The sequence below is a fragment of the Silurus meridionalis genome, chromosome 8 (assembly GCF_014805685.1).
Source record: "Silurus meridionalis isolate SWU-2019-XX chromosome 8, ASM1480568v1, whole genome shotgun sequence".
NCBI lineage: Eukaryota > Metazoa > Chordata > Actinopteri > Siluriformes > Siluridae > Silurus > Silurus meridionalis.
In genome coordinates this window covers 3,429,819-3,457,550 of record NC_060891.1, presented here as the reverse complement: position 1 = coordinate 3,457,550, position 27,732 = coordinate 3,429,819, and the positions used below count along the sequence as shown (strand labels likewise).

The 27,732-nt window shown below is 40.0% G+C and overlaps 1 protein-coding gene across 2 annotated transcripts; it reads right to left on the bottom strand.

Moving 5' to 3' along the window:
- Positions 1-58: 58 nt before the first annotated feature.
- fam184aa (family with sequence similarity 184 member Aa) lies at positions 59-27,732 on the bottom strand. 2 transcript variants are annotated; one of them, XM_046855507.1, is made up of 18 exons: positions 27,112-27,732; positions 25,359-26,192; positions 24,665-24,800; positions 23,736-23,917; positions 23,345-23,530; positions 22,854-22,976; positions 20,237-20,398; positions 18,800-18,921; positions 17,284-17,434; positions 12,620-12,832; positions 11,547-11,700; positions 10,671-10,798; positions 7,350-7,534; positions 4,546-4,692; positions 3,928-4,045; positions 3,734-3,838; positions 2,631-2,794; positions 59-503 (listed from the first exon to the last, which is right to left on the bottom strand). In XM_046855507.1, the coding sequence occupies exons 1-18, from the start codon at positions 27,352-27,354 to the stop codon at positions 425-427; spliced, it is 3,432 nt and encodes a 1,143-aa protein (XP_046711463.1). In that variant the 5' UTR covers positions 27,355-27,732; the 3' UTR covers positions 59-424. The 2 variants fall into 2 exon arrangements, with proteins under 2 accessions (XP_046711463.1, XP_046711464.1); XM_046855508.1 differs by lacking the exon at positions 2,631-2,794 and having other exon boundaries at positions 27,112-27,719.

Sequence of the window (27,732 nt, the reverse complement as noted above, 5' to 3'; positions counted from 1 at the left end):
GTTACTCATATTTATATAGACATTTGCATTTAAAGATGACAGACATAGTTTATTATAATTATTTTTTATAATTGATGGTTTATTGTTTCGTAACAAGACAAATCGAATACAAATATAAACAATTAATTGTGCAATTAATTGTAAATTAAATTGTTCAGAACTGGCAAGACAGTGTTGTTCCAACAGTTTCGGTCCTTCAAGAAGAGACAGATCTGATCTGTGCGATCGACGAAATCGGATAAACCTCTCCTCTCATATTGCATTAATGCCCAGGTCAAAGGAATAAAGAGTATTATAATTATTCTTCATATTATTACTGAAATAAAAACAGGAAGTGAAGTTCACAGTGAAGTGCAGAACACAGACTAATGGACGACTGAAAAGTGCTGTTTTTTTTTTTCGCATGCTCTTCTGGTGGAAAGTGTCAGAACGAGAAATATTGAGACGAGAGTTCGGGCGACTCTTCTGGCGCCGCTGCTGTCGCGTCATCGCTCTCACGATGGCTGCCGGACACACAAACAGAAAAAAACGAGGTTTAAAAAGTGAAGAGATAAAAGCACAAACCTGAGTGGCAAAACATATGAGAGTAACCGTGGTTTGAATCTCAACACGGATATATTTAAGTAGAGTCCTAAAGAAGCTAAACTGACCGTACGCTCAGTCTGGCATGGCACACGTCCTTCTTTTCTGACAATTACAGCCAAGCTAGAGTATTGTGGGAGTCTCAATCTAGTGTACGTGTGTGAGGGATGTCTTGGAGGGCTCTGTGATTCACAAAGGATGAAGAACGTCTTGGGTTTGAATCTCAACACAAACATACATCTATAGAATGGTAAATGGTTCGGGCGCCCAGTCTGTGAGCTTGCTGTGAGTATATGGGTTTCCTCCAACTGTTCTTTGACTCATGTATCTGAAAAGTTGAAGGTGTTATTTTTCACACTCTGTAGGATATCAGGTGGGAATCAGCATGCAAGTTTAGACACGAATAGAGGTGAAAAAAAGACAGCGAAAAATAAGTGCATACATACATTATATCACTGATAAGGTCAATTCAGATTGGGGTTCTTTCGAATGATGTTCTTCCTGGAATATCTTTTAGAGCTGGTAGATCGGAATCCATCACAATCCAATTACTACTACATTTCATTTGCGGGCTTTGTAAAAGATGAGATTATTACAGGGCACAGAATAAGGTTATAGGACAAAGAGTCTTGGGTATGTCACAGAGTTCCTGTGACCTGCTGATGAAACGGCTACTAAAATAATATGCCCTGCAATAATCACTCAGGGTGAAAGACTTTCAGAGTTCTGCTAGGAAAGCAACTGGGAAAAACAAACTGGTTGTTGCAATCACATGCATTTTCTACCCAAGCGCTTCCACCCCGCTATCAAACGCTGCTTATGGTAGATTACGGGGGTTCTTAACACAAGAACTAACAGCTGTCTTCCACATACACAAGCTCACAGACCACCCACAATGTGTTAAAATCATTCTCCCGAAGGACCAAGTGTATTTATACACCAGTCTTATCCTAATATCCATGTGTTTATAATAATAATAAAAATGAGTTGATCCTGAATATTAAAGTAAAGTAAGAGATGCTAACTAGCCAAAAAATGCTGCATTTGGCTAAAATAAATAATCAGACTTTAAAGGTCTGACGTCGCGTTCAATAAAAGTAAACACATTTTTGAGAAAATTAATTATAAAATACATTAAATATTTATTTATTTATTTTTAAAAGTATGGGGGGGGGAGTAGGGGGCAAAATAAATGCAATGGATTAAATTATTCTTTTTATTCATATGAATGCTTGTAAAAAAATTGGATTAAATAAATAATCATTAATAATCTGTTTGGTGGGGAACCTGACTCTGAATACCAGGAACCTTCCCAGTGTGAAAGTTGATGCAACTCTTAACAACAAAATCTGAATATGGTCCACATTTTTTTTTAAATCACCACCAACTTCAAAAAAAAGCTGCAAAAACACCAGAAACATGAAGGAAGAATGAGAAGAATCAGATAGACAATCATTGATATCGATATGCATCGCATCCACATATTTAAACATGCAAATACAAAAAAAAAATTTAATAAAAAAATCTATGGACACGTGAAAAGGAGGACATAAACACTAAGGCATGCTCGCTTTTCCATTCCGATGCCATCTATCTATCTGTCTGTCTGTCTGTCTGTCTGTCTGTCTGTCTGTCTGTCTGTCTGTCTGTCTGTGTCTAATAAAGATCACACAGTGTGTATGTGTACGCCAGTAGTACGCAAAATCTACGCTTTCTGTTCCTACATGACGGTGAGAATAAAACAAATTCTTCCGAGAATATGTTTCCCATGCTTTTTAAAAACGCGACACAAACACCCTTCCTGTGCATCGTGCCAGCCAGATGCACTGAGGAATGTGTGAAGGGGTGATAAATGCATAAATAACCAACCAACCAAATAAATAATTAAAAAAATAAACAGCAAAACACACACACAGTAATGGCTGTGTGATCAAATATGGCTCTGGTCACGGTGAGTCTGTGTGTGTGTGTGTGTGTGTGTGTGTGTGTGTGTTTTGTGAATGAGTGTAATATAGAGGATGGACACTGGACGAAGAGGCGGGGCTCACCTGCGCGTGGGCAGGGTCAGGGACGGAGCTTTGTGCTCTGCGTGCTGATTGGGGGAACTTGGGACAGACTCTACGCTGGTAGGCCCCGCCCCTCTCTCTTCGGCTTCCACAACACTTAGGTTTGGAGAGCTGATGAATCGGATTGCAGCTTTTCTACTCTTATGCTAAATCGGAAGGACACAAACAGAACGTTTTTTTTTTGTGTTGTTTGTGGGGGGGATCACTATATTACTAGCGAGGTGTTTAGCTTCCTGCTTCCAGGTGAGGTCTCTCTGGACGAGATAAGAAAACATGAGAGAATGGCTTGGAAAGCAAAAGGAGAGGTCGATGTGAGGGAGCGGGATTTCAAAAAGGGAGACCACGTGAACATTTCATGGCAATGAGAGGCAAAAACGTACAAAAGAAACCCCAACATTTCATGCGCAATAACCCATTCCTAACTATTATTATGATTATTATTATCATGGGATGGGATGCATCAGTATTTCAAAAATTAGCATTCGCCTTAATGCAAAAAAATTAAAATCAGAGTGCCATGTCTTTGCGTTTAAAATAATGGATGTTATTCATGACAGAGGCACATGAAGTCCTCAGCTTAACCCTTAGAACCTCAGCATTATAAGTGATCTTAGTGCTAACAGTAGCATGTGTGGGAGATCTGGGAGGCTTAAGCTATAGCTTGTCTAATTTCCTTTGATTTGTGTGGTCTGCTTAAGAACCTCAACCCTACTGAACACCTTTGGGATGAATGTGAATGCACAAATCTCCACAAGCACCCTCCAAAATCCAGTGGAACATCTTCCCAGAAGAGTGGAGGTTATTATAACAGAAAGTGGGGACTAAATGTGGAATGAGATGTTCAAAAAACACATAGCCAGGTCAGGTGTCCACAAACCTTTGTCCATAGAGTGTTTGTTGATCAATCTGGATTGTAACCCAGAAATTGAGGGGATTTAATACTTTTATATTTCACTATAATAGTAAACAAGGTGAGTATTTTCCAGAAAACCCCCAGCTGCTTGGGTTTTAAGGTTATAGAGGCACAGATTGTATTTGTGGCACCTTTCAGAGCGTGTGATGAAATACAAAGCGAGCGTTTGTACCTTTATGAGTGGATTAATGACCCCCACGTTGGGGCTGGTGTTGAACACTTTATTGAAGCTTGTATCTCGATTCACCAACTCCAGCTGGTAGAACTTCTTATCATCCTGAAACAAAGAGAGAGTGAGGTGTGCATGAAACCCTTTGTGAGGACCAGTGTGTAAGGTCGCACAGCAACTTGAACACACACACTTACCACCAACTTTTTGACCAGAGACTCTCTTTCGGCCACCATCTCTCGGAGATCAGTGATCTTCTGCAAGTCCTCCGACCTGCTCTCACGATTTCGAAACTTGTCCTCGGTTCCCTCCAGCCTAAACACGTTCACACAAACACACACACACACACACAAAAACATTCATTGTTAACTAGGGAAAGATGATACCACATATTTTCTTTTCAATTCCATAGTAGCACAGCAACAAGACTCAGGGTAGTTATACTGCATCAGCAAGGTCTCTCCCAGGCAAAGATTTTAAAGCAGATGGGTTTCAGGATGTGCTGTTCAAGCTATTTTAAAGAAGCACAAAAAAAACGGGTAATGTTAAGGACTGTAGATGCAGTTGTCATCCAAGAAAAATCAGGCATTGTGTTTTTTTCTTTGGTGATTCAGACTATTTAGCTTTTGTACAGATGGCCTCTAGAATACTTTGGTAAACAGAGGAGTTCATGTCAACTCAATGACTGCAAGTTGCCAAGGTCTTGTGACAGCAAAACAATCCTACATATTCACCCTTTTTGGATTTTGGGTTTCTTTATGGCTGTACATACACATACAATATATATCGATTTCGTCATTTTTATTTTTACTTACAGGACTTGAAGGGCTGAGATCTTGTCCTTCAGCAGCTCCTGAGCTTTGTTAAAGTCAGACAACATGATGTGTGTCTCTCTGTTGTGGCTCACGCTGAGCTCGCCTAGCTCTCTCTCATGCCTCTTGGATAGATCTTGTTCATGAGCCCTGGAAACAGTTTCACTTACAGTTAGAACATGCACACACCAGCAACATACTGTAAAGGTCCTCAACATTCATTAGGCTAGCAGTTAGCATTGCTACAGATTTAGGGATCCAGCTTCGATCTTGATCTCAAGCTCGAGTTGCTCTGTGTTCTCCAGTTTCCAGGACTTTTTTTTTATATATATATTTTGAACTATTCCTGAGACTGAGCGATGATCTGAGCAGGTGGTCTGAACGCTCCATTTAATGCACTGAAGAATTCAGTCAAACACAATTTTTGGCGATTCTAAAGATAACACAGGCTTGCAATTTAATTTTAAGATATGGAGGTGAAAGAGAGTGAAATACATGGTGCTAAGAGAAAAATCTGGTTGTGTATGTGTTTTTATGCGCATGTATAAGACAGAGAAAGAGAGCGAGAGAGAGAGAGAGAGAGAGAGAGAGAGAGAGAGAGAGAGAGAGAGAGAGAGAGAGACCTATTGCTTCACTCAGCCTCGGGCCTGCCAAAGAAAATCACTTCCTCTGCCCTCCTAATTCCTGCTGTATTAACCTTTATACACACTGCACTGCTGGTGGCACTGTTTTTTAGCAAGAAAAATAGCTTTCGACCAAATTGCTGCACCACACATATACACACAGCCACAGCGCCCCCACACACACACACACACACACACACACACACACACACACACACACACACACACACACTTGTGCTTTTCTTTCCTCGCTACAACAAAATCGTTTCATTTCACTCATGAATTGTTACTTGTCGTAAAACACGTCCGTCTTCTTGTCTGTAAACAAAATGCAATCTGTAATTCTTTTTTTCAGTAGATAATCAGTTGTAGTACTGATACTTCTTGTGTCTGTATGTTTTCGCCAAAGTACAATTACATTTATGAATTACCACGCCTCATTTTTCTAGCTTCCTGCTTCACATTTCCTCACTCATGTCCCCTAAATTTTGCAAAATATACACTATTTATAGGACAAATGTCACTTGACACCTGAGATTTCCAGCCATATAAGGTTCTTCCTCAAAGAAAAAAAAAGTATATACTGTATATCTTTGAGTGTGCTGGCATTAGATGATTATTTCACATGACAATGCCCCTGTGTGCAAAGCCAGATCCATAAAGATATGGTTTACATGGGTTACAGTGAAAGAACTTCTGAAAGAAGTCTGAACTGAAGTACTTACTGCACCCCAGGCCTCCACACATCACCTACAACAGCACCTGACTTTACTAACACCCTTGTGGCTGAATGAGGACAATAAACTTCCACAACCTCACTATCTAAAAACCTAGTGGAACATCTTCCCAGAAGAGTGGAGGTTATTATAACAGTGAATCAGGTCTATATGTGGAATGGGATGTTCAGAAAGCACATAGGAATCTTATAATCAGGTGCCCACAAACTTTGGTCTATTCAGTGTTGAGGTAGTGTCGTTTACCTTAGTATACAAGTGTAGTATAATTTTTAATAGGATTATAATTAGTCTAGTTAATAATTAGCTTTCTACTATTAAGCCTCTTATGCCATTGTATGAATTTAGACTCACGACACTGCAGGGAATCTCTGAAGCCACCGGTCAGTCCCTCTAATAACGACTGCTGAGAAGAATGCGTTTCACAAATAGCTAACGTGAGTGATTAACTCCCTGAGTATTGTTCTGGTGTACAGTGTCATGGCTGGAATGTGTAACACATGAGCAGCTGCCGCATGAGATCTTTTTTTAGTCCTCACTTCATCCCTTCATCTTGTTGTCCAGATGTCTCAAATTGTCTATCTATCTATCTATCTATCTATCTATCTATCTATCTATCTATCTATCTATCTATCTATCTATCTATCTATCTATCTATCTATCTATCTATCTATCTATCTATCTATCTATCTATCTATTTATTTATTTATTTATTTATTTAACCCTCTGTTTTTGGTAGCATGTTGCATCCCTGTGTGTGCATTTCAACATACATTTAAACAGTATGAAATTCAAATTTTACTAAACAAATATATTCATGTACAAATGGTAAACTTTTTTTTCCATGAAAAACCCTCCTTTAGCATGTATAACAGCTTTACACACGCTTTTTCTCCAAACATTCAGCTGAAAAACTTTGCTGTGGCTCTTGTAAAACTTGCCAGAGGTGTTCTTCACCACTTAAAGATTTCTTTCTGAGAACCAGTTCATCCCAGAGCAGTTCAACAGGATTTAGGTATGGTAACTGGCCAGGCCTTTCCATGATAAATAACACTCTAGATTAATGTTTACTCTCTAAATAACCCTTATAGAGCTTGGATGCATTGTCTAATTGTATGGTGAAGTCGGTTCCAATGAGGCGCAATCCAGACAAAATTACATGGTGTTGGAGTATGGAATGGCAGCCATGTTGGATCAGTATTTGTTTCCACAGAAATAAGTCTCCAACCTTCCTGGTCCAAAACAACCACTAACAATTACCATCCTGTGACTCTTAATGAACAGAGCATGTCATCTAACATTGGCTTTGACCTATATATGCCTATATATTGTTGATCCATTCTCAACGCACCAAACACCTGCGTGTATCAGTGTTTGACTAAAATAAAGCAGCTGCTTCACACTTCATCTTTGCGTAACTGTTTATTTAATTAACGCTCGGCAAACAAACCTGATCTGCAAATTGGCTTCACTGCGGACACGCAGAACTTCTTTGCCCTTCAGCTCCAGCTCTTTGGTCAGCTTGTTGACGGTTTCATTCAGAGAGTGAATCTCGTTTTCCAGATCTGCGACACGGTTCTTCCTGCAGTTTGCCTCCTGCTGCAGGTCTGAGAAACTAACCAGCAGATCCTGTTCCTAAAATACACAAATGAAGTCGTAAGGAAAATGTAAGGATGCTTTATTATTGACATTACCCATAATGAGTCATTTAGCCCCCCAATTTAGTGCTGTATTCCTTATCTATACCCTCTGCTCAAGTAGGACAGCTTTTAATGCTTTAACTTCTGTAATTATAAACAACTGAGTTGTCTAAGACCTGGACTTCCCAAGATTTCTGAAAGTGTGCTGTAGTGTCTGCAAACCAGATGTTAAGTCCTGTAAGCTGCAAAGTAAAAAGATTTTTTGTTACAGATACTTAAACGGACTGAAGGTTTGGAAATCTGAAGGCCAAGTCAAGACCTTGAACTTTTTGCCATGTTCTTTAAACCATTTCTGAACAGTGTAATGGTAAATATTATTCTACTGGATGAGATACAGATATATTAGGGCTGTCAAAATTAATTAGTTTAATCATGAGTTAACTTATGACCATCACATGATTAATCGTGATTAGATATTTTAATCGATTGACAGCCTTTGGAGACTGATGATCCGCTGTGGTGACCTCTAATGGGAGAAGCCAAAGAAGAAGAACAATCGATTGACAGCCCTTATCAACCCTATATATATATATATATATATATATATATATATATATATATATAAGTACTGAGTGTATACTAGCATGTTATTGGTACCATTGCCTAATGAACACCTTTGAGATAAACACTGACTGCACCCCAGGCCTTTCCACCTCACCTAACAGCACCTGAATAAACTAACACCCATGTGGCTGGATAAGTACAAATCTCCATAAGCACATTGCAAAATCTAGTGAAACATCTTCCCAGAAGAGTAGAGGTTATTATAACAACAAATTAAATGTTAAAAAGGATGTTCAAAAAGCCCACACTAATCTTAAGGTTAGGTGTCCACAACCTTTTGTACATATAGCATGATATTTCCCAGTTTATATGTGCTTGGAAATATGTTATAATGGTGTTTGGAAATGAGTAGAAAAACCGAGAAAAATAATATCAAATAAGTAATATCCGATTCATCCGCTATACAATATACAATGAAATAAATCTGAAAATTAAAATGTAATAAAAAATAAATGGCATTTACTAGACTGTGCCATATATATATAAATAAATAAAAAAAACATTTTATTGCCTCTCTTTCTATATATATAGCCTTATCTACTATTACGATAAAGATATTAAGGTAAGGGTGTTTAATACAAAATATGGGCACAACCTAAAACTCCAAATGCACCTTTTATTTAAAAACAAAAACAGCACATTGGCAGTATAATCATTGATTAGAGTCACTTGTACATCCTTTTTTTTATAGCTGCACCAAAAAAAAGGCTAGACAGAAAAATAAGGAAATGGTGAAGGGAATGAGAAGCAAAGAATTCTTCTGCAGTCTTCTGCAAAAAATGTGCAGAAGACACTAATTTCTGCGATTCATCATTTTCATCGTTTACTTCCCACTAAAATGGGCTTCACCCTGAAGCGAATTTATCACTGGTATGAGCGAGCGCAGGTTCCTTCAACCGCTACCTGTTCCTGACAGCCTCGTTTATTTTTCGCACAGACGTGTCGCATCCTTCAGATTTTTAAATAAATCCAGCTCGAGAGATTCATCACAGCAGTGGTTTTCTGTTTTTTTCCCTCTCTGTTTCAGTGTATAAAACTAGGAAGCAAATCCATGGCCTTTATGCTTTATAGGATTTATGTACATTTTTGGAGTCAGCTTCAAAATGGAAAACTTCTTGATGAACATGCTGGTGGGCGGGTCTAACACTTGGTCCTGATTGGCCAAAAGGTTTTTAGTCATTTTTTGTTGACATGTTGTACTGTAAGTAAAATTAGTTTCCTGATTCACCAGGCTTTGAAAGGAGTCTCCAGTATCAGCACTTTGAAACAGTTAGAGGGAAAGCTTTCATTTTTGCATTTTACAAAATGTTCCTTTTGTTTAAATCCTAATCTGATCTTTTGCCTTCTGGGTTTGTATGTTCGTATTGCTTTAAGTGAGTGTTTTTTTTTAACAGGGAGGCTTCAAAACCCAAGGGATTTAGTAAGCCCTGTTTAAACATACTACTCTTCTGGATTTATCCATTTTCCACCAGCTGTTTTTTTTGGGTCTCTTGTTAAATGTTGAATGTGAAATATTTACTATATCAGAGCCTCGACTGAAGATCCTTTTTACCCCGTATCAGAACTGTTTGATTTCACACCAGGCATGTTTAATAGCCACAGTCTAGTGACTCATTTTTAGTGCCAGCAAATATCAACAAAGAAATAAAACACCAAAATCACCAGGACACAAGAACCATAAACTGAACCGTGGACAAGGACTGTGAAAAACAAGAATACTACCACCACCAACACCCAATACAAAACCGTACAAACGATACCACCGCTACTAAAAACAGCATTACCACGACCAAAACCACCACCACCAACAATAACAGCAATACCACCACAACACCATCAACAGTAACAGCAATACCAAAACACTACCACCACCCCTGACAAAAGCAAAACCAACACCATCACCAAAAACACCACAAATACAGCAATACCAAAACACAATCAGCACCACCAATACCAATGAAAATAACAGCAATACCAACACAACCAACAACATCAACATCTCATACAAAATTGTGCCAACAATACTACAACCACTACCACAACACTAACATTACTTACAAAACTATACCAACAATACCACCACCACCAACAACAATACCTTAAATAACTGGAGCACCAACAAAAAACAACAACAATACCATCACAACCCGAATACAAATCAATACCACCACCACCACTACCACCACCACCACCACCAACAGTAACAGCAATACCACCATCAGGAGACAAACTGTGAGGTGTGAAGTGAAACTATATACATAGTCCTTTTTTTTTTAAATATTTTTCAGTTATTACCAGATTTGCTTGTAGTGCAGTTTGAAGTGTACTCAGAGTGTGTGTGTGTGTGTGTGTGTGTGTGTGTGTGTGTGTGAGTAAGTGTGTGTGGGTACGTCAGATGATCTGTTGACATCACAAACGAAATTTTAATTATGTGCATGAAATTGGTTCAGTGTGCAGTGTGTGTGTGTGTGTGTGTGTGTGTGTGTGTGTGTGTTTAAATCACTTACATGCTGTTTGCAACACTCCACTGTTTTGTCCAGCTCTCTTTTGGCCACTGTGTTTTCTTGCAGGTGTTTCTGTCTCAGGTGCTCGATAGCTGTAGCATGCAGATGATTCAGCTCAGAACGCAGAGAGGCTACAATGTGCACGCAAACACACACATGCAAGAAACAGAGAAATTTGTGTTTAGATAGAGTAGTACAAAACAGTACAGTTAGTTTGTACAGTATATCCATTATATCCTAAAGTTTGTTGATCTGGAAGTTGATTATTCTTTCAAATTAATATCCTGAAAAAATGGAATGATGTTATTTAATTTTTTATGCTCTTTTATAGTTATATTTCACTCAATGCAGTGAACAGTTTGTCCCTGTTATTAGTCCCTTACATTATAGCCACTTTGTGAGGAATAACAAGATTTGGACGCATGTCCAAAAGGCCTAATGAAAGCCCTCTCCAAGCTCATCGCCTAAATATATACAAACAAACATAGACACCCACCCTGTGGCTCCGCCCACTTGGTCGAATAACACATAATTTGTCATTTTTATTTATTTTTTTATCATTAGTCTTATAGATTGTGATACCATGGTACCAGTAACATATTGCAATCAGTAAAGTTCCATTACTATAAAAATATTACAGCTATGAACCTGATCACATGACCCATCAAATGATGAACCTGGTTTTAGTTTTCCTGGACCTCTGATGCATCAAAACAAAAGCTTTAACTATAAGTGCTCTATTTGTCAACACTTTGAAGCTCTGTTATTTAGTATAACAGTAGTTTTAGTATTGATTCCTTTCAGTAACTGTCTCAAAGGTCACATGTGATGATGGTGATTGAATGGTGGATTGTGTGTGTGTTTTTTTTTAAATCATACCCAGCATGGCCTTTCCCTCATCTTCGAGCTCGAATCGAAGAGTTTGCAGCTCCTGATTTGACTGTTGTTGCAAAATGTCCAGCGTCTGTCTTTGGGCTTCTTTGAGCGCATGCAGCTCCTCACGCTGCTCCTGCTTCAGACGATCCTCCAGCTCCTTCACACATACATAATAAATTAATCTCTAGCTTGGTACAAGTCCTCCAAATCCTTCATTGAATTTTATTTAACAATAGAAAAACCACGTGAATATTAAAAGATGAAATTGTAATAACATCCAGCTCTGTTATTAGAAGTAGCAGTTTGTATAGAAACGGTAATGTATATTAGAGCATCAATACAACATTGTGAGCACGCCAACGCACAGCTCCATTGCAAAACATTACAGAAACCACAAACTTACTTTCCATTATGTAAAAAATCAGTGTCAAACGCCTGCTAAAGAGCCATTCTATTTCAGCCAAGAACATCCTACGATCCACCCACCAAATACCCAAAAAAAAAAAAAAAAACAAGGCACATGAGGCCTGTATAATCATACACACAAGTGTTATGAAATGAAAGCTGCCTCTCTGCTTTATCTATTTATTTATTGGTAATCTAAGCCCAAAGCAGCTTATATAAAGGAATCCTGAGCAAAAGATTGCTTTTTGAACACCCCATTCTACAGTTAGACCTCATGCTGTTCTAAAAACCTCCACTCTTCTGGGAAGATGTTCCACTATATTTTGGGGGATTACTGTGTAAGCCATGTGTTCATGTTCTGGCTTTGGGCACAGGGGAATTAACATGCTAAAAAAGATTTGGTTCTCCTAGTTCAAGTGAAGGAATAATTGCATGCTTCCACGTCCAAAGACGTCGAATACAATCAAGTGTCTCCAACTTTGTCGGAATATTTTGCAGAAGAACGACATATTGTATGGCTGGAAAGGTTGGGTGTCCGAATACTTTTGTTCATTTAACATTTCTCTTATCTAACATTTCAATGATATATTGTAGCTGCATCGCATACTGAACTTGGAGTTGATGCGTGTAAAGAATTTACTGTACATGTGTATGTCTGTGTGTGCACATACCCTAAGTTCAAGTTGGCGTGCCTCCTCCAGGTCCTGCATAGTGCAGCAGTGGGCGTCCTGCAGATGGCGCTCTCGTTGCTGATGCTCCAGCGCCAGCTCGTGCAGCTCTTGGGCCAAGTGCTGCCGCTCCTGGGTGAACTGCGACTGCAGCTGCTGCAGAGCGCTGTTTGACTGCGAGAGCTGCAGCTCCAAACTTTGCTTTAATAAGGAAATCTAACACACATACATACATAACAGAATATAAGATAGACACATGGTCAAACACTATCAAACAAAAATAGCATAAAAGAAGATTAATGTAAAAAGGAGGAATATAAGGAGGTTATGAAGAAGTCCTTTTAAGACATTTACTGTACACTGGGCATCATGTGCCATGTCTACTCCACCAACACCAACTCCCAGATTACAAACTATGGCCCTAATCACATGATCTTCTCCCTCATTCTACATCCCTGGACCTTTGATGCACCAATAAAAGCTTTTTGGGGGATTTTGTACACATCAAGGATCCCAGTGTAGCTTGCCCTTGCCCTACTGATGTTATTGATGTTTTTTCATAGATACTTTATGGTATTACCCCAGGCTGGTTTGTTGAATGATTTTATGTCAAGCCTTGTTACATCTGTTTGATGATTACTTCATCCACAACCATCGTTGTTACACTTTACCCTTTTTGATTTGTCTGCTTCGGTCGATAAAACTATTCTCGTGTGTCCAAACCACGTGTGTGCCTGAGAGTTATGATGTCTTAGATGTAAAGTTAAAAAAATCTGTATAAATTTGAACAAATAAATTCTGTCAAATGGGTGATTAAGAAGATCTCATTCTATTTTTTTGTTACCTCGAAGTAAGAAATTCCATTGTTCCCCACAGAGATGAAACTCTGAGCTCTTTCTGTAAAGCCCAATTTACACCATGACTCATCAAACCAGACGTGACCCACCGTTTACGGCATCAGTCCTGTCTTTGTTCGGAATCAATACACAAATCCTTATGTAAGATAAAATCCAAAAGAAGAGACAGAGTTCACCGATCTTATAAAATATTCCCTTTTTTTTCTCTCTGATGCACTCGGGCACCTTGAAATAGCTGTAGGCTTTTATGTAGTATTTGAAACCTGGGTAGAAAATGTAAAAAAATGGCCTAAGATGCATCTTGTTAGGAAGAAGAACTAAATTACATCCTGCAGGAGATGCAATATCCAGATCCTTTGCAGTTCTGTAGCTCAGATTCAGTAAATCACATCATGCCTTTGGAGGCAGTGAATAAATCATCCACTGATCGATTAGTGATTGTGGTGTGAAAGCAATCCAGAAGAAAACCACCAGAGAAACACTATTGTTAGATGCAGACATTTTACAATAGTTAGAGTCAATGGTTTAACTGGTGGGGCAAAAAATAGTATAATGTGCTGGCATACAGTATGTGGTTCTTCCCCACAAAACTGGAATCACACAATTGTATATGATAGTTGTTGTAGCATTAAATTCTCCCTTCATTTGAACTAGAAAATCCAAACCTGTTCCAGCATGACAATGTCCTTGTGTACTTTGCAATCTCCATGAAAATATGCTTTACATGGGTTGGAGTGGAAGATCTTGAGTGGCCTGTTATGGAGCTCTAAACCCTACTGAACACCTTTGGGATGAATTGGAACACTGACCTGAGACCAGGCCTCCTCACCTCACCTACATAAATACTTGACTTTGGTCTGAATGATCACAAATCCACAAGCACACTCCAAAAACTAAGAAACACTTTTCCACAAAATGACAGAAATCTGTTTTACTGACAGAGTGTCAAGAGTATGTCCCTGGACCATGGTTCCCAGCATTCACTGCAGCCATGTCACATGATCTCTGCACCTAAATCATGCTCTCTTTTAATTAGGTCCGTATATTACCGTAAACTTTACTTTTCACAGGACTTAATATCTTACATTTCTCGTTACACAGTTATTTTTATTGTTTATGATCCTCACCTTCATACCGAGGTTATGTTTTTTTTTTTATTTAAAATATTCTGCACTGGCATCCGATCACCTGTGACCTAGTTACATACATGACAATGAGTCAGTAACTATAAACGGATAAAAAGTACACTAATAATTGTGTCATCAAACTTAAAAGGTTTTGCATTACAGAGTGCTAAAATCTGTGAAAGATTTAAGAAAAACATTAGCGTTAAATGTTAAATGTCTCAAAATGTCATTCATATTATATTACAGAAAACTCAAAGACTGAGTGAAAAAAACTATATATATTATAAATAAATAATTGTACTTCAGAACGAACAAATGAATGCAATCTCGAAGATGACAGCAGAGCTATTGGCACATATGTGAGCCAGCAGCCCTTTTCTCTTCTGCTCAGCGACAGAGCGAGAAAGCTCTAGTGGCCAAGCTGTCATATCCCTTCGTGTTACTTTGTAAGATGGACACAAGCCGGGAAACGGGGACTGATTGCAAGGAGATTTGTTCTGCCCTATTAAATATTTAATCAAAATTTTTATTTTACCTCACACTGGGTCACTGGGCTGCTTGGCATATCCTGACAAAACAGCGGCTAATCCCTGAGCTCCATCTTAGTTCCAAATAGAACTTTATTTAGGATTAATGTCTAAGTGAGGGCTGAATTACAGCATGTTGTCTGGCAGCATGCGCTTAATACTGGCATCTGCTTGAGATGTGGGATGGAGAAATTAGAGAGGACAACACACACACACACACACACACACACACACACACACACACACACACAAAACCAATTTCACACACATAATCAGATACAGACATTTTTTATGTGACGTCAACAGACCATGTGACATCTGGACAGATTTCCTATTTAATGCAAATCAGACAAACTGTTGTTTGGAAAAGATCCAGGCATGGTAACGGTACCGTCTACAATATCAACAGACAACAAACGGATCGAACATCATTTAATATATAAACAGACTTTAATATTTTTGCTATGAGGATCTTTAATGGTTCACTGAACCATTTAATATCAGCTGATTATTTCAGTTTATGCACTGAAACAGCAGATTATCCTGTAGCTAAGTAGCTATAATACCTGCTTCTTAGCTTGCTAAATGACAAGCTCATTTTCATGCTAGCTCATAACAGGCGTGAGATCAGAGATGGATTGCAGGCCACTTAAGATCTTCCACTTCAACCCATAGAAACTATATCTTCATGGAGCTAGATTTGTGTACAGAAATGTCATGCTGGAACAGGTTTGGGTTTGCAAGTTCAATTCAAGCTGACAAGATGAAAGATTCATGCTAGCACATCCAAAGACATCCTATACAGTTGTGTGTCTCTAACTTTGTACTAACAGTTTGGGCAAGAACCAAATATGGTTGGAAAAGTCATACTTTTATTCATATAGTGTATAAATCATCTTTAGTAAATATATAATACAAGTCAGGGTCTGGTTCAAAGAGGGAGCGAGAGTGAAGGTTGAATGTGTTTGCTGAGAAACTAGCCATGGGCATCTTCCCAAAGTCTTCCACCTAGATGGCCTGGGATTGGTCAGTGTCACTGTGATTGACAGAACATAAAACAAGAGAAAGCAGGAGAAAGAAAGTGCAAAAGATAGATAGATAGAGAGAGTAATGTCATTCCTCCTAGTCAGAAAGCACAGCCAATTGTGCTCCCTTGGCTCCCGGCCACAGGTGGCTATAAAGCAGAGGTCTTTAATCATATCGATAAAATATCACTGTAGCTGAAGGCTGACCAATAGGATGCACAATTAATATCTAAATGGAGACCAGGATAAATTCATTAACCCTCTGAAATCAGGTATAGCTCCTGCTTAGGTGGAAAGAAAAGCCTGGTTTCAAGACAAAGTTTGCGTGACACAAACTCGTAATTCTGACTTTTTTCCTCAGAATTGTGAAATATAAACTTGCAATTGCGAGAGAAAAGTCAGAATTTATAAATATTTTAAATCATTGGTAAATCGCTTTTGTATTAATATACTGCTGTTACTAATTTCTAATTGCATTGCAGTCTGTTTTAAAATAAACTATATGGACAAAAGTTTGTGGACACCTGACCTTAACATTGATATGTGGTTTTTAACATCCCATTCCACATTTAGTCCCCAATTTGCTGTTATAATAACCTCCATTCTTCTGGGAAGATGTTTCACTAGATTTTTAGATAGAGGGAGGTTGAGGTTTATCGTCCTCATTTAGCCACAAGGATGTTAATAAAGTCTGATGCAGGTGAGGTGAGGAGGAAGTCAGTGTTCCAATTCATTCCAAGGGTGTTCAATAGGTGTGACATCTATAGCAGGAGATCTTCCACTCCAACTCATGGCAACCATTTTTCATGAAGCTTTGTGCACAGGGGTATAATCAAGCTGGAATAGGTTTGGGCTCCTAGTTCAAGTGAAGAGAAATTTTCATGCTGCAGCATTCAAAGGAATTCAATGCATTTATGTGCCTCCAACTTTTTGGGGACGAACCACATATAGGTGAAAAATTCTAATGTCCCAGTACTTTTGTTTATATAGTGTATATTACGATGTATCAACTATATTGTGATGCTCTGTCAGATGTCAAAACCACACATTGAAAAACTAAGCCATTAGGGAGAAGAAATGAAGACATGTGGCACATACATTGTCAAGGTGAGAAGCTTAAAAGTCTGATACCTGTTCCAGGAGATCCTCCACCCTCCTCTGCCAGGTATCTCTGGCCACCATGATCTCTACGTCTTTCTGCTGAGATAGCTGGCTGAGCGCTGCCTGTTTATCGGCCTCGTATTCATCCGTCAGCTCCTCTTTTAGAGTCTTTAGCTCAGCTCTGCACACACAAACACAATCTGGGATTACTGATTAATGTGAGCTGCTTCTGTAGATAAATATGTTAAAATATCACTATCCAAAAGAAACTCTTTCACATTTTTTGATAGGAATCAACCATGAGTTAGCATGTAAGAGTTTCAAGGACCAAACCTGATGGAAACCCACAAAGGGACTAGGAAAACACAAAACTTTATGGAAACAATAACACGAGCTACGGTTCGAATCCGGATGCTGTAAGGTGCCAACGGAATAAAAGCAAAATCAATATATTTCATTGCATTGCAGACACCTGGTCATAAGTATGGTATGTGCTTTTTAAACATATTCCACATTTAGTCCCAATTTGCTCTTATAATTCCCCCACACCTCTGGGAAGATGTTACACTAGATTTTTTAGTGTGTTTATGGAAATTTGTGCTCATTCAGCCACAAGGGTGTTAATAAATTCAGGTTATGTAGGTGAGGAGGCCTGGGATGCAGTCAGCATTCCAATTAATCCCAAGGGTGTTCAGTAGGGTTTGAGGTCAGAGCTCTAAAACAGGTTGCTCAAAATCTTCCACTACATTTTATGTAAACCATATCTTCCTTGAGCTGGCTTTGGACACAAGGGCATTGTTATGCTGAAAAAGGTTTGAGTCTCCTAGTTCAAATTCAGTGTAAAGTTAATGGTTCTGCATCCAAATATATTTTATATATATATATGATTGTGCGCCTCCAACTTTGTGGTAACTGGGGAAGAACCACATACGGCTAAAAAGTCAGATGTCCCAATACTTTGTCCATATAGTGTATAATGCACATCCATGGTTTTAAGGACTACTAAAATCTACTCTTCTGGGAAGGCTTTCCACTAAATTCTGGGACACAGCTGTGTGGATTGGTGTTCTTTTATATACAAGAGCATTACTGATGTCAGGTGAGGAGGTCTGGGGTGCAGTTCCAGTTTTTCCCAAAGATGTTCATAGCAGTTGAGGTCAGGGCTCTGTGCAGGACACTCGAGTTCTTCTACTCCAACCTTGGCACACCAGGTGTGTAACAGGTTTGGACCCCATAGTTCCAGTGAAAGGAAATGATTATGATTTAGAAATAGTTCTTCACAATTTTGGGTTTACTTTTTTGTTGGTATGGGCATGACGATCAGGTTTCCATATAGTGAACTATATAATAAAAGAGCAAACAGGCTTTGTCACATATACCTTAAGCACAGCAAAATTCTTTTGTTCGCATATTTCAGCTTGTGGCAGCACTAGAGCCCGAACCACTTGTCATTTGATCAATACCCCAGAGCCTTAACCATTGAGCCACCACTACCATATAAAGCTCCCCTATATAATCTATAAAATACTTTTGCAATGTGAATTACCGCAGAGCATCCGTCCATTTGTGATCAAGCTCCTTGGTGATTTTATCCATTTTCTGCTTCTCCTCAGCTTTGATGGCAACGATCCTGGCCTCGTGCTGCTGCTTCTGGCTTTCGATCTCTTCCTGTGAAAAAAATACCATGTATCTCTGTGTGTGTGGATAATGGATCATTATCGCTAAAGACAGAGTGATTACACTTAATTGCACACAGGAATCATTAGAAACATTTGTTTTCCACACGGACGCAGAGAGGGAAAATTGTCATCCTCGGCTGCATTCACAACCAAACAGGGCTTAATTTGGCTTTTTCAAGCGCGCTATTGTTCTCTACGCAATGCCACGGTGCCCAGCTGTGCTGTGTAGATAATATGAATACATATTGCCTCACATGTAACATCTTTTTTTTCTTTCCACAAATGAGGCGTTATCTATTCGCATCATGTTTTTTTTTGCTGTGTGATTAACATGTACAGCACTACTGAGTCACGTTTTATTCTCACATACGTTTCTGTTCTCGTTTTTTGCAAAGCGTATTCGTGTCAGCAGAAAGCATTTTTTAAACACGCAAGTGTTTTGAATGAAATGTCAGTGGGTCTTTTCTGATCGATTGTATAATAGAGGTGACCCAAAGTGCAGACCTGACATGCATTTATTAGAGAGAATCTGTGAATTAGGAGAAATCTAATCAACATTCATAGCAGGGGTTAAAAGATGAGCAGATGGTGTGGCTGCAGGCAGATCTATTAGCAATATTCAGGGACAGGCTGGTAGGTCAAAGCCAAAGGCAAGAATTCTACTAGTAGCTAGAGTAAAACAACACCAACTAGAAATGCCCTTGGGAAATCTCTTCACACATGTATGGGCATCATGCTGAAGTAAACTAGCGGCATTTCAAGCAAAACTATGTTTAAACAACCTTTGGCTGCTTGTACCCCACTACGGGGATATGTTTTTTATTAGCTTTGCATGTCTTGATCTTGATATGTCACAGGTTATTCCTGTCAAGATTGCTCAAGTTCTGTCAGATTTTGTGGAGACTATTACTAAACAGCAGTTATCAAGAATTTTCTGGCCTGGGTTGAAGAACCTGGTCTTCCTAACGCTGAAATATTTAATTAGCACAACTTGACAGCTTAAGGTTCTTATCCTTATAGAAGGTGAAGCCCTACCACAGGCTGTAAAAGATTTTATATTAGGATTGCTATTGCTTTTTTGCCACTTGTTTTCAGGCGTTAGCAGTTCTGTGATTTGATACTACTACCACCATGCTTCACTGTAAAGACGGGTTTTTTCAGGTTGATAAAGAGCACTCGATTTCTTTTTGTTAATTTTAACATGTATGCTCATTAATGCATGTACAAAGTAGTAGAATATCCCAAGTCATAGACTCCATCATGGCAAAAATAAGTGAATCTTTTGTTTTATTAAAATTTTTTACCTGTACATCAGTGAGAACATGGTTAGTCTCTCTCACTCTGGCTCTGGCAGCATCCAGCTCAATGAGCAGCTTCTCCTGGTTCTCTTTTAGTCGAGAGATGTGATTCTCGGCTGAATCCAGGTTTGTCTCCCCCTCCCTTACCAGCTCCTTTAGATGAGACACCTAAAGAAAAGTGCAAGCGAAAGCATTTATTCATCACTGAAACACAACATGCCTGGACATTTTTTTCCATAATATATTTATCTATTTCAGATCTTTATCTCTGCACATTTATCCACCACCTTCTATAATCTCTAAACTCCCAGCACTTTATGGCATTTGTTCAATAGCTGATATATATGGTGCCTCTATGGTTGTGCCCCCATAATTTTAAAGTGTTATTGTGCACTGTAGCCCTGAGTTGCTTCTCATGCTGTTTGATTTTGCCTGGTGTATTATGCACCAGTTGCCTCGAGTAGCTTGTTATGCTGCTTGATTTTGCCTGGTCCATGCTGATAAGTTTTACAGTACATTCTACTGAGTATTTCAAGACATTCTTATTGCCAATTTTTTAGGATTCTGTCATTCTACTACATATGGAGGGCCCTAGACAGCTTTAAAAGTGTCTTACAGATAAGAACCAGTCACTACATCAGATCCATAGCCCTGAAGGCAATATTCATTGTCTTGACTCAAGATATAAAAAGAGAGTAAAGTTTTTTTTACAGGTTTTATCCCATACAAAAGGCTTGAACTGTTTCCTGAAGGTCTTCTAATTTTATTTGTTAAGAGCCACAGAACTGGGTTACACCTTGCTTCTTTGTTTCTTAGGAACACTCAGAAAGCTCCACCTGACTGTTGCAGATATGATCATGCTTGCTAATGAGGTTCTTTTGTGGACCATGGTTTATGGTAGAGAATGCTTGGTCTGATGATAGCAGTTGCGTCAGCTAAAATTGACAGGCATTCCTGGAATGTATTATCAGTGTCCAACACACAACCTAATTATTGGCCAGCTTGCAGTGCAGCAACATAGCTTTTTTTTTTTGCTATGTATGATTTACCCTTAGGCCTTCGTACAATCTTCTCAAAAACAATCCATTCGGTGGTTTAATGGTTGGCAGACCCTCTGTTGAAACTGGGCATTCTTCCAGGTCAGTAGTGTCTGCACTTTAATAATAGATGTTGGAGGTTTGGCCAGGCACAAGTTTCTCTATTTAGTAGCAGAAACATTTCTTTAGCTGTTTTATTTCCTATTTAGTATGTGCGCCACTAAGGCAAGGAAATAGCCAGAGTCATTTGAGATTCACCCAAAGGCAGGCAGCTTCCCAGACATCTGTCATCTTAATTATGATAAGTATTGATCAAAGTCATTATATATGTGTGTGTGTGTGTGTGTGTGTGTGTGTGTGTGTGTGTGTGTGTGTGTCTTGGATTATTATTTGAGGTAGTGGTTAAATTGAAGAGCACTATTAATCCAGGCTTGAATACCACATGTAGTACCTGATATATAGATAAACCTAAACCCTATGTGCTCTAAACCTTAAGCTAATTAAAGTATGTTCCAAGACAGACATTTTTTTTTAAAGAACACTTTATTGTTCAATTTATACTAAATTGTTATTACTTCACATATGCAAGCGATGTAGAAAGCTGTGGTCAGAGCACAGGGTCAGCTATGTTTAGAAACCCTGGAATGGAGGGCATTGCTCAAAAGCCCCAAGAGTAGCAGGGTTTGTGATACTGGGGCTTGAACCCCTGACCTTCTGGTCGGCAACCCTGAGCCTTAAATACTGAGCTACTATCTCCCCATTGAGGTATACTTTTACAACAATAACAGATTTTACTAATGTTATAAATATTTAAAGTCCATATAGTCCATGAGGAATAAACTTTGGAAAATTGCTACCTACCCTACCTGCCTGACCCACGAATTTGCTCCAGTTTAGTTCACTTGCCTCATATAGCCAAAGATTTCTGTTCTAAAAGTTGCAATTAGTCTGGCTTAGTGTCTACTCTTTGTATGAATAGTATGTAAAAGTTGTGTTTTTTAACCTGGGCTTGTCCTTTAGATCTGCTTGCCTCTTCTTTCTTTGCTTCTAGTTATGATTATGGTGAGGCTCTTAATAACTTGTACTGTATTCTGACCTTTTAGCAATTGACTACAATGACCAGAAAACCAGATGTTCCACTAGATTTTGGAGTGTGCTTGTGGAGATTTGTGCTCATTCAGCCACAAGGGTGGTAGTACAGCCATATACTGATGTAGGTGAGGTGAGGAGGCCTGGGGTGCAGTCAGTGTTCCAATTCACCCCGAGGTGTTCAATAGGATTGAGGTCAGTGCTCTATGGCAGCACACTTTGAAAGTTGCCTCTCTTAGTTTCACTTTGTGTTTTAAGCCTGGCCTTGTCCTATAGGTCTCCTTCTTTTCTTTTTTGTTTCTTGCTATAATTATTGTCAGGCTCTTGATGAGCGAAGGACTACAATGTCTGTAAATCATCTAACAGTTCACACCTACCTCACTGCTATATTATGGAAATGGAATACTATAATAGTTATGACAGGTCAGTGAAGAATCTGTGGTAAATCTCATTGGTAAACCCAGTGCTTGAGCAGTGTATGAGAGACTTCTGCATACCTCTTGGTTGGCAATGTTGAGCTTGGCAGTGAGCTCCTCACGGAAAGTATCCAGCTGCTGCTGCATGCAGCTCCTCTGTTCCTCCAGCGAGAGACGCCGGATCTCATACTGCTGTTTCATTTCCTGAAAATAGATTGAGTGTATACAATGGAAAGAGCAGAGAAAAACCCAGACAGGATGGTATGTGTTGATGACAAAACAGGTCTTAAAGAATTGTCAAGGGGTGGAAACTGAAATGCACCATCATTCCCCACTCCTGAAACCAGTGGAAAGTGTAAATGAGGATAATGCCCAGAGCTCCCACTGATGAAATAAATGCACTCAGGCTATAGGAACTATATTAATTCTTATAGCAAAGCAGGAAGCCATATTTTTTAAATATATAAATATATAAGAGCATCCATCTTAGCCTTCCTGTCTGGCTATATACAGTATCTTTTCATCTTCTCAGCGCTAAACCATTCATTATCCCTAATAATATGTACACATACGTTGATGAGCTGTTTTTTTTCTCTCTCTGCAGAGTTGTGTGCGCTCTCCAGCTGCACTCTGTGCTTCTCCATGACCTCCTCAAGAGCCTTGACTTCGTCATCTTTCACTTGAGCAGCCTCCTCTTCATATTGAGCCCGAGCCTGAGCCAAATCCAGCTCGTACTTTTGTTTCTGGTCACATATGGACTGAAAACGAAGCACAGATGAGCTTTAGAGCACCAGGAAAGTATATAAACTCTTGATAAGCTTATTTATCTGCAAGATCTGTAATTATAATAATAATTATGGTGTACAAACTATCACTGCGGTAGATCTAAACCTGAAGTTAGGGACGAACTAGCACGCAAATCTATATAAAGAGCTAGTACAGGAGAAGAACAAAATGACCTACTTTTTCCAGGTTGAGGATCTGCAGGCGCTGCTGTTCGTCTAAATCCTGGCTCTGACTCTGCAGTCTGTCCTTCTCCTCCTCCAGCTGGACAATCTTCTCCCTCAGACGGCTCTGCTCCTGCTGCAGGTCCTTAATGGTGGCCTCGTGGCTCATTTGAGTGGCCTGCAGCGTGCCGATCTGACCTTAGACCGAAAACGAAATACAGTCTGTCAGGCACACAAAACTGTGAATATACTTTTGATGAAAAGCTTAAATGAGCAAAGAAAATATTTTCATTTTCATAGACAGGTAAATAGATAGATGGATAGATTGCCACAGATATATAGATACGGTGCTTTTTATTTGTCACATGTACTTTACAGCACAGTGAGAATCTTTCTTTGCATAATCCAGCGATGTTACGAAGCTGGGATCAGAGGGTCCGCCATGTAACAGTGCCTCTGAACCATTCAGAGTAAAGAGCCTTGCTTAAGGCCCCGAAAATGGTAGTTTGGTGACATGGAGGCTTGACCCCTCCGACCTCCCAATCAGTTACCCAGAGCCTTAATCACTGAGTAACCACTTCTCTCAACAGACAGACAGAAACAATTAGATGGATGGAAAATTAGCAGGGAATTGGTGTTCATTAAACAGAATGTTCCAGGCAGAAAATAAACACAATGTAAAAAATATAATCTGATGTAACTGTGAATGTAATTGTAATGCAAATGTAATGAAGCGACTCCACTCCAATCGCTTGAAGTTAAAATCCCTGCAGTCCTTAATCATCCATAACAGTGAGATAATCAAACAGGAATTAATACACAGAACGAGGTAAGAGGATTCTGTGCCATCCATCTTGTCTCTATGAGTGTTTATGTGTGTGTGTGTGTGTGTGTGTGTGTGTTTGTAGAGGGACCATAATTGAGTGCCAGAGGCAATTCATTTACTGGCTTTGTGGAGGATTTCAGTGGCTTGCTGCTGCACTCGATCCCTGCTTCCCTCCAACTCATACTCCGTATCCTTCAACTGCATCACCCAAATCTCTCCGTCCTGTATGGCCTCCTCCAGCTGCTTATGTAACTCCTGATCATGGAAAACAAAACTTTTTTAACATAAAGAAAACTTTGGCTCATGCAAAACTTCTTTTTATTGATTTTCTTTTTCAATATGGAAATTAGTATACTTTTTCTGGTCGGTTTGAATCTAAACGTGTTTCATTCGATCCTTAGCATGTGGGTTTCCTAGATTGAAACTACCCCCACCCCACCCCCACACAGTGGCTCTGCCCTCCCACCACAATGATCCACCCTCACACCATATAAATCATTTACAAACTTAGATAAAAAAAGGTTAAACACATTTAATAATCATTGCAAAATTGCCTAAAATGTAAACATATAATGCATATTCATCTTCAGATAGTAATAATTTAATTGGGTGAGGGTGAGGGTGGCGGTAGGGTAGGGGGCGCTCAACCCCAAGCTGATTGTGCCTTAGTCGACTGCCAAGTTTATTAGGAGCATGATTAAGATTATAATTAAATTCTAATACCATCCATTATAATCTGTATTTATTAGTTTTAAGAAAAAATACTATTCCATGAGATCTCAGTGGATTATAAATATGAATATGGATCATTACCTTTATGGTGACCTCGGCGTTATTGAGAGAAGCCTGCAGCCTGTTGGTTTTGTCGCGGCTCTCACGCGCCTCCTCCTGGGCACGGTGCAGATCAGAGCGAAGTTTGCACAGCGTCCTTTGCAGTGCAGCCTCCTGCAGCTGAAACTCCTTTCTGAGCTCCACTTCGCTTCTCTTCCAGGCTAGCAGGTTCTCTGTGGTGAGTTGCTGCGTGCGCCTCATGGCCTCAAGCTCACGCTCGTAAAAAGCGCGCGAGTCGTCCAGCTTCACCTCGTACTCCTCCTCCAAGTTTTCCTTTTCCTGCTTCAGCTCCTCGACCAGCTCCTCGAGCTCAATCAGCTCCTCCTGATCTACACACACCGAAGCGCTTTGGCTCTGCTGGTGGTTTTCCATCAGCTCCTGCAGCTCGTGATGATGGATAGATTTGAGCTCGTCCATCGCTCGCTGCTTCTCCTGCTCGATTCGTGCTTCCAGCTGGCTGAAGGAGCGCAGCTTCTCCTGGAACTCGCAGCGCAGCTCCTCGGCTTCACGCTGCATAGAGGTGACCCGCTGCGTGTGCTGCTCCTCCGAGCTGAGGCGCATCTCCTCCACGCGACGCCGGTACAGCTCGAACTCGGCCAGCGCTTCGTGTTTCAGCTGCTCGTGCAGCTCTAGGGATTCCTCCAAAGCATGGAGCCGACGCTTCAGCTCTGCTTCGGCACCCATCCTACTCCGGTACTGCAGGATCTTCTCACGTGTCTCGCTCAGGATGTGCTCAAGCTCGTCGTCATGGGTATCCTTCAGGGAGCGGATGGCCTCTTCGTGCTCGTCATTTTTGGTGTTTAGTGCATAAATGACCTGCGATAAACATATATAAGATTTCATAATTACAGGAAATAGAATTTGACCATATTTGTGATTTTGATTTATTTACTTTTTGTTATACATTATCTGATATAAACACACAAAGAGAGCCAGCTGTTTATAGCTGCTCTAACATAAGCGATAACAGGAGAGTATTATATTTACCGTGTTTTTTAATCAGCTATAATTTAAATGAAAGACACCAAAATACCACTCCTTCGATTGACTTCTTATGAGATCTGGCAAAACTTAACTTAACGCTTTCTTCCTGCCCGTTTCTTCCTGCCCGATGGACGAATTATCTCCTTTTTTTTTTACATCTCTAATTCATCCCACGCGCCTGCTCATCCTGTCTAATTAGCATACTGTAAACTGTTTGACTCGCTCTGCCTGTAGTGTTGGAAGCCTATCATTATCAAAACATGCGCTGCTCCAAAACAGAAGAGAAAATAAAAGAAGGAAAAATTAGTTTGGTTTTTTTTTTCTTGCAAATGAGCTCATTGTCAATTTCTGATTCAGATTTACATAAGCATTCAGTTGTATGCAATAACATTATGGTAATTGGTTTTCCCACTCACTTCCCCCAGATAGAAAGAGTTTGTATTCGTAAAAATTACAGTATGATGCATTGCATGCGTTAAAACAAACAAACAAACAAACAAACAAACATAAACGACTGAACATGCCAGAACTGAAGTTGATTGCAGTAGGCTTATGATGAGGTCATGTAGTAGCCACAGTCTGTGAGCAGTGTGTGAGCAATGTATGAGCAGTGTATGAGCAGTGTGTGAGCAATGTGTGAGCAATGTATGAGCAATGTGTGAGCAGTGTGTGAGCAATGTGTGAGCAATGTGTGAGCAATGTGTGAGCAGTGTTTGAGCAGTGTGTGAGCAGTGCAATCGAAAAGGCAGACCTTGGTGAGCTGGGCTATTTTCTTGCTCATCTTTAGGTGCAGCTCGTGTGTGTACTCCATGGCGAGTCCCGATTCGTACAGCAGGTTGCATGATGCTGAACACGGACTGCTTCCCGATGCACAGGAGGCAGGAGCACCAGGATTTCCTGCAGGAGGAGGAGGAGGAGGAGGAAGGTGCTGCTGCTGCTGCTGCTGCTGATGTTGCTGTTGCTGCTGCTGGTGCCGTCCTGCTCCCGTCGCCATCTTCACGCTCCGCTTCACAGCATTGTTAGAAGATTCTCTGCGAACGATGCTGCACCAGAGCTACATCAGATCACACAAAAGCATCCCCCCAGATCGCCCTCCCCTCCTCCTCTTCCTCCTCCTCCTCCTTCTTCCCAGCGTGCATCAAGCCGCATCCAGATGCGTCATGTGGTGATCGGTGCGCGCGCCGGATGAAGGTGTGTGTGATGTGTGTAATGCGTGTGAAGAGCCACCGACAATTACACACACAAACACACGTCGTGTTCCGCCTCCTTTCCACTCGACCTCACTCGCAAACCTGCTTTAAAAAAACGTCACGTGACACCTCTGACGACTACAACGGCCGCTGCTCCATGACGTCATGTCGTTTCCAGTGCG